Source organism: Xiphias gladius, chromosome 15, assembly GCF_016859285.1.
Source record: "Xiphias gladius isolate SHS-SW01 ecotype Sanya breed wild chromosome 15, ASM1685928v1, whole genome shotgun sequence".
Lineage (NCBI taxonomy): Eukaryota > Metazoa > Chordata > Actinopteri > Istiophoriformes > Xiphiidae > Xiphias > Xiphias gladius.
Window position 1 is genome coordinate 23,766,050 of NC_053414.1, and position 15,785 is coordinate 23,781,834.

Here is a 15,785-nt window from a genome sequence, read left to right on the forward strand (position 1 = left end):
AGGTGGCACGGTGATGCAGTGGTTAGCACGGTTCTGGGTTCAAACCCCGGTTTGGCCGGCGCCTTTCTGTACTCTCTGGGTACTCCCATGGTCCAAGGACATGCAGGTTAGGTTAACTGGTGACTCTGAATTGAAGGTAGGTAGTTGTGAATGTGAGTGCGATCGGTTGTTTGTCTCTATAAGGATAAGTGGTATAGTTAATGGGTGGATGGATCATAGATTTGACAAATGCATGTCAGCTCCTGATTAGTAGACTCACTGCAAAGCTGCAAAAGAAAGAAACTCTAACACTAATGTCTCATATCATCATAACTGGATCGTTTCATACCATCATTTAAACACAATATATGCTGACACGTTTTTGGCTGACAGAATTCACTTTAATTGGATCCATAGAGACATATGAGACACAACAATTTGGCTTTTATATAAAACTTTTTGCTTTCACTCATGACATTTTTTATTTTGGCCCCCTCCTGACATATGCAAGACTTTAAACTGAAGGACAGGTGCGATCATGTTCTGCAATACAGAGTCTCTTCGCAAGGCAAGTAGTCATGTTCATTTTCATTTCACTAAACAACAACACATCCCTCCACCCACCACTTCTTTGTCTTTATAATATTCACTTTCATCAATATTTACATTATACAATGCACTTCAAACACATTTTTTCCATCCTTGATCAAGAACTTTATCAAGAGTCTCCTTGTGAAATTCCTTGTTGGCTCCATCTTGATTGAAATCTATTGACAATTAAACTGAATCTGAATTTTTTATCAAAATAAACCTTGCTTAATTTTTCTCATTTCCTGAAGTCAAAGTAATAAAAGTAGCTCTGTGAGTCACATTTAGCTTTCTTTGTCATGAAATGCAAGCCCTGATCCAATCTGCAGAGGGAGAAAACAAAAATAAAATCTCTTCCTCCATCGCTAATGTGGTGTTTTTTTTCAACAAAAAATATACACACATTATGTTATGAAATGTAACAATTTCCCATTAAAATCCTTCCTGGCATATAAAAGAACTTCTCTCATCTGTACATATTGTATTTTTGTGTACAAAAACATGTAATTTTCTGCACTTGCCTGAATTCTATTTACTGGATAAATGTGCAGCTGTATGGACAAGGATCTGGAACAACTTTCTGTTATGTAACACCGAAAGTCACATTTGCCAAACTGATTTTCATGCATTTAACTGCCAGTGTGTCATGTATGAATTTTTACTTCGAGCCTGTACGAAGGCAAATCAAGATTTTAAATTAAGTCTCACCACTGGATGAAACCAGGAGCTGTGGACGTAGTGTGTATTTCTACTTACATATTTACACTTAAACATTGTGTCACCCATACTCTCTACTTGTTCATATACATTCAGACAGGAGAACCTGTTCAAAAAAGGAGAAAGATAGAGTTGGTACAGAAAACAAAAGAGGAAAGCAATGCGCATGAAAGAACGGATTTAATGCTTTGCCCAAATGATGTAAAACCCACAAAGGTATATTATTATTTTCTTGTTTGGCTTTGGTCGTTTAAAACCAGAATAACTTAAAAATCATAGCTCGGTCTTGAAGATGAAAGCCTCCATCTTCTGTGAGGCTGCCTCAGCATGGCTGTGTAAGCATGGAGTCAGTGGCCTCCAGTGAATTGCTCTCTCCTGTCTTTCTTACGCTGTCCGTGACCAAGATGTCAGGGGTCATGCGCACTGTATTCCACCTTCAGGTTCATAAAACCATAGAAGAAAAGAAAAACAAGACAACACAAAAAACTGACACCAAGAGTTTTTTGTAGGAAGGTATCACAAATGAGCGTCCATCGCTGCAAACAAACTCACAACACAAGCATGACTCACAATGGCAACAGTAGCACAGATGGAAAGATTTGGAGAGGGTCGGTTGCAAAGTGTCGAAATGACATCATACACACACTCACACTGAAACACCGCTAGAGTTTAATCATTCCTGATGTCTGAAGTCAATAAGTGCTTTTTTGCTCAAGGTCCCAAAACCAATAAATACTCATTTGCAGCTGGGCAGGTGGGTATCCTGATCCATGCAGTTCACTTCCTCATTATCCTCATTCCCACGCAGGCTGTCTTGTTGTCTGGCTGTCTTGCCCGCTCTTCCAGATACATGTCCTCTGTGGTGGTGCTGACATGGGTGGCGGGGCCTTGGTGTGGCAGGAAAGAGAACTGCAGGGTGTGTCTACTTTTGGTGGGCCTGTCCTTCCCCGTCCCGTTGCTGTAGGAGACGACCAGTCGGCGGTTCTCCTCCGGTGCGGCAGAGCAGGACGAGCCTCTGTCAGTTTTGTTGAGGCGAGGCGAGTCACCGCTGGGGTCACTGCCGTTGTTGTCGTGGGGGTCGGGGAGATTGCCGGTGGCAATGCTGCCACCCTTGATGTGCGGCGTGTGGCTGTGGGTGTGGCGGTACTCCTCGTCAATGTCCTTACCCAGCTTCCACCTCTTCCACTTTTTCAGCATCTCTGACTGAACCTGAGGGATGATGGGATAGCATAGAGAGAGCAGACAGCAGAGAGACATGAAGACATGAAGATTTGTGATGAAGATTAAATAAGACACTGAGCATCTCATTCGATGGACGTCTCCTGCCAAAGACAACATTTAAAAATTTAGAGATTAGCAGATGGATGATGTTGTTTCCGTCCACCTTTGTAGACAAAAGATTGAAGTGGGACCTGAACAAAGATGGAGCTTTTAGAGACATAAAAAGACGGATAAAGGCTAGGAACAGGAACACTGATGATGAGAAATGCCTAATTTATCTTCTCTACAAAGGGAAAGGAAGGAACTGCAGCTATGGCAGAGATTAAATTAAGGTGGTGGTTGACATGAAAGCACAGTTGTCTCACCTCCTTGTTGACGAAGCAGTACAGGATGGCAACCAGCAGGCCCTGAAATGGAAGGTGGAGTGTAACATTTCAGTCATGTCAGATACTGAAGCACAAACCAATTTAATTCCTTATTTTATTTATTTATTTTTTATATGTTATCATTATCAACAAATACCTAGATATCACCTAACCCTTTGCACCATTAGACTCCTAAAAATTAAAAAATATGTGAAAAAATTTTACCAATACAATAGGTGTCATATTGCATAAATGCAATGTAAACTGCAAAGAATTTATTGCAGTTTAGGTCTTTTCAAGTACAGTTTAAAGGTACCCTGTGGAGTTTTTGACCAGGAGTGATGCTGTTGAGCAATGTTTTTATGAGTGGGCCTCTCTGTTCTCTGAAACGATACTCATTCCTCTCAATGGTTTCACACTATTCCACTGATCTACAGGTGGCTGTAATTGGGCCAAGGAAAGCAGAGATCTGTCAACAAAGCCAGGGAAGAAGAAGAAGTCCTCTTAGCACGTAAACGAGGACACAAAAAATGCAGGTTTCAAACTTTTCCAGAAATCAGCTTTGCAGATTTTTTTCAAGAGGATGGAAATGAATTCAACACAGCTGTTGCACCTCAAAGATACACACAATGTGTTTTGCATGTAAACAGAAATTTTATATGTTCACAAGAAAACGCCACAGGGCAGCTTTGAATGCAATTACTATTTTTTCATTATGAGTCCATTTGTACTTAGGTTTACTCCAGGTCCATTTTATCACTCTTCCCCAATTGAAAAGTAGTAAAACATTTTATGCTACAAGACTATGAAATGGATAAAAGACATTTTAACACTGTAAATTAAAGAATTTTCCTTTGAGGTAGAATATTAATTATAGAAATAAAATGCTCAGTGTTCTAGGAATGCCACAAATGTAATTGATTGAACATATGAAAGAAAATAGCCAAACATCCAGTTTTATTATAATAAAAGGTTCCTGCAAGTAAAAATGCATTTGAAGAAACAACCAGCTCAGAAATGATCTTGTATGCCACAGGGGAAAAAGACAGAAAACCCACTGAAACACACTAACGTTAAACCTTTCAGGTTGGAAATGTGAATAAGACACTGTTAAGTTTCCTGTGAGCTCTGACCTGGAAGGAGTTAAACAGAAGGTCACAGAAGAGGCGAATGAGGCGCAGCATGGAGCCTTTGGGAACCGACTCATCGATGACGAAGGTGAAGAGGATGGCATGAATCCCCAGCAGGGGGATGAGAGTCAGAGTGGACTTTGCCAGTCTGGACCAGAGAAGGAAAGGGGAAACAGGGAATAGTTGCAATGATTATATTATAATGAACTAGAAAGGTCAGCTGCTACTCATTTCACTTCTGTACGACTCTCATCAAGTAAGATTAAACTGTCCATTGTCGTTAAACTTATACCAGGAGAAAAATACATAGAACACTTCATTATGGTCTTCAGTACAATAACTATTTCTGGAATGAAATGCAAAGTGGTAAAATTTTCATTTCTAAGATTTTAGAGCAGCTACAATCAGTATTTCTATATTAACACTGGATGTGAAAAGGGGTTGTTCATAGTGATGACCCAGCACCTGACTCTGCAGTTCTCCACAGCTCTGAAGAACATTATAGCATCTCTATGGTCATTGTTTTGTTTTTCTGCCCTGCAAATTTGTTTCAGTTCACTCTCATCTTTTTTAGAGAAAAAGCTCTGAAAAAAAAACTGTACGCCACCTGTCTCGCAAATAACCCCAAACGCAATTATTCTTTTTCTTTCAGAAACAGGAAACAGTTCTCAACCTGAATTTGTAGTCAGTGTATCTCATTTGATGAGCTCTGAGTTTAGACATCAGGATTTTGATGATTCGGATGAATATGAAGAAGTTAATCTGAAATAAGAAAAGAAGGGAGTTAAGCGGTGGCAAACAAATATGCAAAATATATTCTGTACATCTTTAGATGATATCATGTGTGGGAGAGAGAGGCAGAGACTGTCTAAAATGCCCATAGCTGGACACTCATTTTGTAACTCTTGAGTCTTAGGGATTTGACATGGCCCCAAACAAACACACACGCACACACACACATGCACACAGACACACGCATGTGCAAACACTCATTGTGATCTACTGCAGACCCCTCTCTGATGACAGAGGACATTAATTATTACTGCACTCAAGTTATTAGCACTCCAAGTTTGGTAACATGTGTACATTGTCTTGACAGATGTGTTTGTGTGAATGTGTGTGTGTGTGTGTGTGTATGTGTGTGTTTGAGTGCACAAAAATACAGTTTATTTAGGTGTGAATATGTGTGGAACAATGTTTGAACTGCAGGGCTTTGTTAGGGATTGTTGTAGGATGACTTATGATGTTACGTCTGTTACACAACCGTACGGCAACTATTTCAACCATGACAATAAAGAGATTTTTTCCACAAAGTGCATACAGCACTGCACGACTCACATATTCCAGGAAATGTGCGGATTTGTTAATATGTTTTTCAGTGTATGTGTGCACACGTATGCTTTTGCATGGGGTCATAAAGGTTGCAACTGTCACTGTTAATGTGCGCTTGTGCTCATAAGTGTGTCTATCCATAATGTTGTTTGTCTCTATGGGAACAAGAGGCAGGAAACACTAAAGAATAATTCCTCAATTTATTTTTTTGTGTGTGTGAGTGTCTTTGTGTGTGTGTGTGTGTGTGTGTGTGTGTGTGTGTGTGAGTGGTGGCGGGCGAGTGAAACATTTATGTGCAAGAACACCAAAGAAACTATATAAACAATAGTCAAGGCTGCATATAGCAATCTTTACATTTAGGATGGGAATCATGAGAATATTATGAATTAATTTGATTTTTTTTCAGGTCACAAATTATCAATCTATTGAAGTTATGTTACCACTGGTTTCTTTTTTAAAGATAAAAAAGGATAAATCTGAGGGACTGCAAGATGGTTAACTTATATTTCTGCCAAACGAGATTATTAATCTTAAATTCTTTTTCTTGTGAATCACGGGATAGTTTTATCTCCACGGGCCTCTAAAGATTATTGAAATAACACAATGAAAAAATTACTTCAAAAATCTGCAGAAGAGCAATCTTGGCATGGTTAGTCACGAAAATGAAAAAAAAACCATAAAAAAAGAAAAATTTTGTATTAACATAAATGTTTCATTAAAAAATGTCTGAAATCAATTTTTTAATTTAAACCTGGATATACTGTCACATTGGAAAACTTAAAAAAGTCTATCTCTCTCTGGAGTTGTGTGCACAAAAAGGTCCCCAATGGTTTGACCCAGTCCAAACTCTCAATTCTTAATATTAAATTAAAATGGTTAAAATGGTTTCCCACCAGATCGTCCACATTTTGCTTTTAAATTGCATATTTATCTTCTATGTCTGAGTCTATCCTTTGTGTCCTCCTATGTAAAAACAACGGCAGCGCTCAGAATTTCTCTCTGTATTTTCTCTCTGCTCTGCTGTCTACTTCCCCCTGACATATTGTTCGCCAATGCACACCATTTTGTTCAATAAAAGGTTACTGAACGGGAAAAATTGAGGAAGTTCTCTTAGCTCTCTTAGTTCTGTCACTCACAAGTTGATAGGTTTACACAGTTTACTCAAAAAACATATTTAGATTTCTTTGTATTTGTTGACTCCTGTCTCAGAACTTTGCGCAAACTACTGTTCTTTTGTGCAACAGTTTTCTGACAGTGGAGGTTCAATAAAACTGGATGGAGTAACACAGCTAATAATCATTTCCTCTATTTTGTACTCTCTGGCTCTCCATTGCCTCAAAGGTCGACCTGCCAAGACTACTTGCTATTGGTCAACGGCACAAATTTGCATATCCATGTTCGCCAAAGTTGAACTCTACAATGAACATTTGTGCTGATTAATTTCACTTCCTCGAGCAGATCCTCTGATAGCTGCAGTTCCAATGGAATGAAATGATTTTGCTACAAAATTTCACCAATCCAAATCCCGGTGTGTCCAGGCCTCAAGACCTGCCAAGACTGAAACTGGTCAAAATTTCATCCTCATGACCAAGTTGTGTGTAACTTATAAAGGCTTTTTAATCAAAACTCCACATACTCCCACTCATCTTCGTGTGAGTGCCTGAAGTTTCTTCATTTGCAACACGTTTGAAGAACTCAAACCTTTTTCTTTGAGAGAACTAGTGCTTTAGATTGCCATAGTGCATACTCCCAACCACTCTTTTCTGCTTTAATCAAAATAAAACGGTGACTTCTATACCAGTTAATACCAGTTTGGTTAACTGCCAGTTACGGTATGATAAATCCCTTGGCAGAATAAAATTATGAGTAATTTAATATTATATTAGCGCACAGAGCCTGCAGTAAAAGTCATGCTCCTTCTTCCCAATGAGACATTGCTGAAGATTGAATTAATTTTTACCACATAACATCATTGTTAGAAGCTATACTTGACAGTACCCTGTGGCATTCTTTCAACAGTTTTAGCAAGGAGAGATCATAATGTTATTGATGTGTAAGAGTGAATGTGAGGAATTTGGGGCATTATTCATAACAGAAAAAGATCATCTCTGTTCCTGGGTGATTTTTTCCTCCATCCTTCCAACAACAGCAAGCATTTGTTACATTAAGGTGTCTCTATTCACAGCAACAGCAGTTGGAGAATGTCAGATGCTGTGTGTGTGAGTTTTTGTGCAACTGTAGCTCAGCAAACTGTGGAATTTCCTTCATCACATTGTTCCATGTAAAATGCCAGACAGATAATAAAAGGACAAGAGACAGACAGACAGACAGTCAGTCTTACCAGATAAGCAAACAATATAGGAGAACGGATGATCCACCAATATCCCATGTTAATATTCCTCTCCCAGCACCTACACATGCACATATGCACACACACACACACACACACACACACACACACACACACACACACACATTTTCCAGTATATAACTTATTGCTGGTATCATTACAATTCTGATCATCTCATTGTATCCAAAGAGTCATCATATATTCATACACTAGAATATGAATAGAGTTAAGGAAATCAAAAGGCAAGGCCATTAAAAACTACAGACATCTCTCTCCTCACAGGTCGGAGATAAAAGCTGTTACCTCCAAATTGCCCTACATTTGATGTGATGATATTATGAAATCGATTGAACTTACTCCTCATTCTCATACAGATGTTTCACAGTGATCCACGGCAACACAAATATGAGAGGTGCACCTGAGAAAGGCAGAGGAGAAATGAAAAGAGAACAGACTTTTGATGAGTTAACAAACAGAGTAAAACTTTGTAACACATATTGTTGTTGAGACTGTCGTCATTTTACCAGATTAGTCATGACGTCATAGATTATCAGTGTACTCCTACTCATTCACCCCAAAGCTTCACCTTCACTATACATACAGTAAGTAACATGAATAACAGATTAAAGTTTGTGCAATATTCTTTATTCATTAACCCAGTTATCATGATGAAATTATGTTATTATATCATTACCCATGATACAGTGTTCAAAGGTGCTAGTGAAGCAATTTACATGTATTAATTGCTTTTTTATTGACAATGCATGAATAGATTGTAACATAATTTACATGACCTTTCCCGACTTTCTCGGTTGCCTGTAACAGCCTCTGGACCGATTTCTATGTAAAGGATTAGGGACAATTTTTCTGGAAAAATCCGAAAGATGTAACAATTATTGGTATAATATTCCGTCTACTTCACTAACCGTTAGCATTATCCCCCAGCAAATTCAGCTCTGAGGACATTGCTGAGCCTCTGATGAAAGCTAGATGAAGAGTGGTTGATATAGCTGGCTAGCTAGCTAACACCAACGTATCATAAAATCAATGCGTCATGCAGCAAGAATGGATTACTTTACGTTAGTCAGACTATAGTCTCACACAGCCAGGCCCATGTGCACACTTTGTTTTATTGCTATGCCAGCGCTTGAGAGCAAAATATAGTCTATACTCTCAAACATAGTTTATTATGCCCAGGATACTCGCTGCTTGCTCGCGCCTACCTACGGAGTGCGAGCTCGTGCCCACAACTGGATGCGGTTTGCAGTTCATTTAAGAGCCACTGGTGTCATTAATAGGGTTTTCTGAATGTTACACATAAAACCTTTAAACCTTGTAATGATCATGAGTTTAAAATCTCATTATCTCAAGACAAATATTTCTATTCTTATCTTATTTAATGAAAACTTGAGAGGTTTTTAAAAAATATATAATGCAAAGCAATTTCTGCCTTTATCCTCACTTGATTATAGTAACATCTCATCTGTTCATAAACGTGGTCTCTCTTTTGGAGAGTGTCTGTTCCGTCAGGCTACAATGACTCACTAACATCAATTGGAAAATCCAGTTAATATTGCTGCATGACCATGATTTGTTATTTCTGTTCAGTGAGGATTTTCATAATCATGGGAAAAAAACGATGTTTGAAATCTACAGATAATTATACAGTTATCGCAGAATAGCAGGCTTATCATTTCAGCAAAACAAATTCACTTTCACTGTCTTGTGATTATGAATGAGATATTCCACAGTCTTCACTTGAAAGCAGAACTCCACCAATTTTGTTGTGGAGCACTACTGCACATGTGAAAAAGTTGTGTGAAGCCTTTTGTGGCTTTAGAGGAAGCTGCGCAAAGTCTGATGAATTACCTCATGTGATGTCACTTGAGTCAATGTCAGTTGGGTCTGAAGACTAAGTTAGTAAATCTAACTCTGGTTCTGCTGCAGCGATTTTTCTTTTTTTTAAAACTGTCTATCATGAGCCTGACAGTGTTGTGGGGTTGCAATGCTAGTCTGCCTATATACTGCCTATAACATATTTGGAAAGTTGTTTAAACATTTGTTGGTTTCAGTTGTTTAAGACAGGTGCAGATTAACACATTTTGAAAATAGAATATCATTAACTATGAAATTTGTGGGTTTCCTGTCAAGATTGTGAGATGCAACTGAAAGAAAATCTGGTTAATGGACCCTTGAGCTTAGATTTTTATGTTACATATGTGTTAATCTCAAGTCCAGTGAACTTTAGCTGCATGCAGCATAACAAAGGCCCCCTAAAAGCCACTTTCCTCTCAAATCAGGGAACTGGCATACGCTATCTTGACCTATAACTCAACATAGCGTATGCTAACCAGTGACAACTGATCCATCCTTCTCCTCCTCCATCTACTCACCTTCTGTTGTCATTTCAGAGCCTGTCATGCCACACCTGCCCAGTGGATGTCCTCAGAGATTGTGAATCTGTGAATTACTTACTACTCATCTTGAGAACCTTCAGCTGTCCACACAGCTGCTCTGTATTTGCTCATTAGCCTATTTACATACCTGTTAACCATTGGTGTAGCTGACTGACTTCCTGTTGCTGATGACTAAGTTCCTGGTAACGACTAACTGATAGAAGCTGTTAACTATGCCTGATCTACCCAAAGGTCAGAGTACTGTTTACCTATGTCAACACACTAAACAGCGTCAGTCTCTCAGAAACTTTGTATATTCCAGTAACCACAATAACCGCAGAACCACAGTGGCCTAATGATTGTCAGTCACAGCACAAGAGTGTTGGTTCTCACCCCAGCCGATGACCAGGTAAATGTAGAAGTACTTCCTTTCGCTGAACACTGTGATGACTAGCAGGCTGTGCAGATAGATGCCTTCCACCAGCAGCCAATAATTGTTGGCCATCACGCTGTACTGCATCATCACCATGGCACCACGACACCACGTCACAGCCTGACACACACACACACACACACACACACAGGTCAGGGACAGTGAGGAAACAGACATTAAGATGAGGTGACATCTTCTCTGTTAGTGCAAAAGTAGAAAGTGCCACTTTAAGTCATAGGTCCACAGGGGTCAGGGCTGACAAATATTCTGCTTCAGCTCAGTTGAATTAACTCTGAGTCACACTGAAGCACAATACAATGCTCAAGTCTTGGCTTGCAATAGCAGTTCAGAGTACAAGGATTGCTGTCCTCCACGTGAACTATTCAATTCTGGCATCCACATATATTTTCCCCTTTGCCTGCTATCCTTCACAGCAAGTTAAGTTACAACATAACTGTAAATACATTTCCAATGTCTCTTGCACCTCGGCACAATAGCTACCAATCACATTTATAGTGCGTATTTAATTGCTTATGCCATACACTTAATGTGGATTGATGCAAACGCAATGACATTTTGTTCCATTTTATATGAGATATATGTTTATTCAGCGCAAATATGGAGCAGCTTAGCAAGAAATGTGCTAGTGGAACTGGAAGAAATCTGTATGTTTGATAGGTTTGATTTTCTCCTCATCCCTGACATCAAAAGTTTCAGTTTGACATGTTTTATGTGACTTAGGATCTTCCCTCTTTAAACTGTTGATGATACAGTATGTGACTGTCATTCAAAGGATTTATTTCCAGCAAACCAAAAAACAACCCAAAAACACCCAGAACAACATTTTCACTTATTTGCTCAATAAATAGTATTTGATAAAATAGCTTCTTCTTATTATCACAGTTTTGATATGTCTAGACACACCCAATGAATACCTAACCAGTAGCTTATTAAGTTATACATCCTGTGTGATGGTTGTAGAATTTTAAAACCTACATGGAATTGTTGCATTATCCAAAATGGGGTTGTAGATGTTACGCTATAGAATAAATATATACATTAATATATGTGAAGCGGTTTCTGTATATACTGCAAATGTGTTGCAACCCTTTGTCTTTCCATTTTCATTTGCACTATTCTGCATTTGCAATTAACGTTCATTAGCAACATTCAGTGTAGGTGAATGAGCAGCAGAGTGAAATTCAAGGTGGTGAATGGGCTGTACAAGTTTGGATCTTGTCTCATAAGTAGTCACTTTGACATTTTTACTACAATTCCCATAACATGTATTGCTTTCATCTGAAAAGGCTCCACATGCACACAACTCATTGCAGGTTTGTGCGGTGTGTTTGCTCTGACCGGTATGTTGACCCAGGCTTGTGTCTGCGTGTCGCTGCTGCTCCTGGGGTCCAGAGTGACGGTCAGCAGGGCGTCTTTTACCAGGATGGACACAGCCCTCAGGATGAAGGAGGCAAACAGGTTCATGTGGATGTTGTTCCTCATACAGTGGAGCCTCCTGGTGCAGGGATGTCACAGTGTGTGGTGGCTTTTGACTTTTATATGTTGTGTTCACTCTGCATGCAGCAATGTGACCAAAATGATTTGATCCTTCTGTCCATCCCTTTCTGTCCTTCATCTTGTGCTGTTCAATTTTGTCCTTTCTACCTTTTCTTTCTCCCTTTGCACCTCTTATTCATTGCTTCATTTGCCTTTCTTTTGTTCTAGCAGTTCTTATTTCTCTCTCTCCTACCCTTACTTTCTTTCTCCCACCTTTCTTTATTCTTGCTTAACTTTCTCTCTCCCTAAACTATTTCTGTCCTTAGTTCCCTCCATCTTTTTCCCATCATTATCCTCCCTCCTTCCTTCCCTTCCATCTTTCTTCCACCCTTCCTTATTGTATTATTTTCCCTCATTTTTTTAATCTTTTGTTTTTGGCGTTATTCTTTCCATCTTTCTTCCTTGCTTCCCTTCTTCTTCCCTTGGCTCCCTCTTTCCTTTTTCTCATTATTCTTTCCGTCATTATTGATTAATCCCTTTTCTTTTTTCTTTTCATTCTTCTACCTGTTTCTTCCTCCTTCCCTCTCCTTCCCTTCTTTACACTTCGTACATGTTCTACCTGAAGGTGATGAGGATTCCCAGTGCCAGTAGCAGAGCTCCCAGGGATAGCGAGTAGCCCACTGTATACATGATCCGTAACTGACTGAGGATGCGTCCATACTGCTGCTGCAGAGCCAACAGAGACAGAGTCAGTTACTTCAGTGTGTTGCTTTCGCGCGTGCACACACACAAACACACACACACACACACACAGTAGACTAATTTTGGCACAAAAGATGGAAAAAAAGGGTCCTAAAGAGTATTTGAGCAGAAGGGAGGACTTTCACACACTGAGTCACTTCAAGATCACATCAATTTAAAATTATCAAGTCAGTCATACTCACAATATTGTTGAACCATCTGCCACTGCAAGTCGCTTCAAACATGGTAACAGTTGCTTACGGTTTCATACACAGACATGGACATACAAAGCCGCTGTACTGTATACACACACACCTCACTGGGGTCGTCCTCACATTCGCTGGTATTTTTTTGTGCCCACTGACCATCTTCTTTGCAGACTCTGTAGACCAGACCCTTCTGAACTGTTGAAACAGCGATACACACATTATGAGATTTCATAAATTACTTATTCACATAAAATTTATTCTACTGCCTAAACCATCTAAAGTACAAAACAAGGGGGGCCATCAACATTTTCAGACAGACAGATGAAACACCCTCCATGCAAAAATACATTAGCTCTTTAAACACACTGGAGAAGGATATCCCAGCCAGGCAACCAGTCCACAGGAAATAACAGAGACAAGCTCCCCTTCACACCTATTCAGAGCTCCAAACCAGCTGGAACAAACCTAAACATGAAAGTAAACATTCTGCACCGAGCGAACAGCGAATCAAATCTGGACCCCATCATGGTATGAACTAACACTTTTAACTGTCTGAGACACACAGCCTACACACCAAGGGCAAATGACTCAGAAAGCGCCATAGGACCGGTGTGCTGTTCCATCAGACGCAAAGTTAAGTCTCAACGCCACTCTCAGGCTGGTAATAGAGTGAAAGCTAACTAATATTTGGCCTTCATAACTAATTAAAGCCTCGTCCACTCTCTGAAACCACAGTACACTAAACATTCATCCAACAGATTGCTGGTTTCTTTCATCCCACTGAATGACATATGATGAGCTTTGTTGCCATTGCAAAGTGTTTTCCATTCACTCCACAGGATGAGTTTAAACAAGAACGATTCAAAGAGCTCTTTCTCTGAAGTTTCTACGCTTGCATCATGTCACTGATTGGGCGCTGTATCTTAGAAATTTTCAAATGAACTGATATCAGTACTTCCATCCAACAAGTGGGAGAAGGCCTAACAAATGGGTAAGAAAAATGCTCGGATCCAGTATTTCGCATGCAGGTGTGTTGAAGAAGAGCTCTAGCCTGAAAAGGACATAATTCGTACACACATGTTTTGGAACTGATGCTTTTTTAAATTAAAGGGTTATAATAGTTATGAAAACTATTGAATTGAAATGCAGATTTTTGTGTTTGTTAGAAGGTGACAAGGTCACAAAGAGAATTTGAAAAATACAGAGAAAATCTGTGGTCACAAAACTGGCAGCTTAAAAGAACATAACAGGAAAATGTGAGTACAAAAGTGAAAAACAGAATTAACTCAACTTTAAAACGTGATGAATTAATTTTGGTGGTTATTTGATTTTAATTACTTACTGTACTGTTACCCTGTTTCGGAAATACATTTAAAGCTAGAGAATGTAACTTTTTTCTAATATTTTTAGATTAGTGCAGCTTTAAATGCTAGTACATGTCGCATGATTATGTAATCTAAATGCCACAGTATTCATCTCTCTGCTTAAGCAGATATATACACAACCACCCCACCCACCCTTAACACACACACTCACATACAGACCTTTCCGATACCATGGCAGGAACCACGGGCAGGAGACATTGACAGTGGTTCCTGGGAGTCCATCAGGCCAGCAGGCGTACAGGTCAAAGGTCCTGTTACACACCAGCCCTGCAGTGAAGAGGAGATCTATGAAATCTGTGTTGGGGGCTCACTGTAGGCCAGGCTTACTTCATTCTCCTGCATACAGACTTCATGCAGACATGAGCTCAAGGTGTGATGAGAGGGGCTCACCTCTAGCGGGTAGCGTGGCGTTGATGTAGTCCAGGCACTGGTTCTTGTAGCTTCTCCACTGCTCCTTCACAAGGTCTAGGGAGTTAGTAGAGGAGACCTGCAGGGAGACACAACTGCCTGAAGCTTCGTGCCACATTTCAGCAATGCCACCACAGCCCTCCTCATCATCCAGCTCTCTCTTGCTTTGGATTTCTAGACTGTCAGTAACAGTCAGCAGTACTCGAGAGAACGCATAATGAATCAGAGGCACATCGCAGTCAGTCTGTGGGTGTATTCAACAGAGTCAGGCCAGGAGTCGTACCTTTGTGCAGCTGTAGAGCATGAGCAAGGCCAAGAGGAGACACACCTGGGACATCCCACTGATGCTGGGAGGATGGGGGTCGGCGGGGACCAGATCTCAGAGGAGGCCCAACACATGAGGTGGTCTCGGCCGTATCTCACAGTGTAGCCTGCACACACGCAATACAGAGATGCTTTTTAGCGGAAGACAGCATGTGTGCGTCAGTGTGTTGGGGGTTGTTTGAACTGCAACTGAAAGAGAGATGGAATGAAACAATGAAGGCATCTAGAATCACTGAACAGAAAAAAAACAGTGACAGTCAGTAAGTATACTGACTGCTTCTCTTTCTCATGCACAATGCACGTGTGCTTACACACATATCACAGCTGTCATTTGAAAACCACGTACCTCCAGATTTCCAGCTATGCAGCAACTAACACCCATGTTTTAAGCTTGAAAACTGCTCTTTTGTAAGTTCATCTCATCGGTTACATAAACCCAAAAACATAAGTAAGCCCTCATCCTATAGAAAAGCTAAGATACCACAACTTAAGTGAAAATCACCAGAATTGGACTGTTCACACAGTTTCACACATGGCACTGAAAAAAAAAAGGTTTTCTTCAATACAGTGTTTCTTTCTCTGCACATTTCTCCATGCGTTTATTATAGATTGACGCATTAAAGCATCAATCATTGGAGCTCTACAGAAGGTTGGATGATGATAACTGGACAGTAAGGGGAAGCGGGTCAGTGAATGGGACAGCGCCGTCA

General features: G+C 39.9%; 1 protein-coding gene across 1 annotated transcript; it reads right to left on the minus strand.

Annotated features, from left to right (window-relative positions):
* Nucleotides 1-379: 379 nt before the first annotated feature.
* Nucleotides 380-15,155, minus strand: gcgrb (glucagon receptor b). The gene is made up of 13 exons (XM_040144907.1): nt 15,035-15,155; nt 14,734-14,830; nt 14,503-14,610; nt 13,065-13,153; nt 12,628-12,734; nt 11,871-12,027; nt 10,472-10,631; nt 8,040-8,100; nt 7,674-7,743; nt 4,674-4,762; nt 4,004-4,148; nt 2,871-2,912; nt 380-2,493 (listed from the first exon to the last, which is right to left on the minus strand). Exons 1-13 carry the CDS (start codon nt 15,086-15,088, stop codon nt 2,062-2,064), a joined length of 1,611 nt encoding a protein of 536 aa, XP_040000841.1. The 5' UTR covers nt 15,089-15,155; the 3' UTR covers nt 380-2,061.
* Nucleotides 15,156-15,785: the final 630 nt, after the last annotated feature.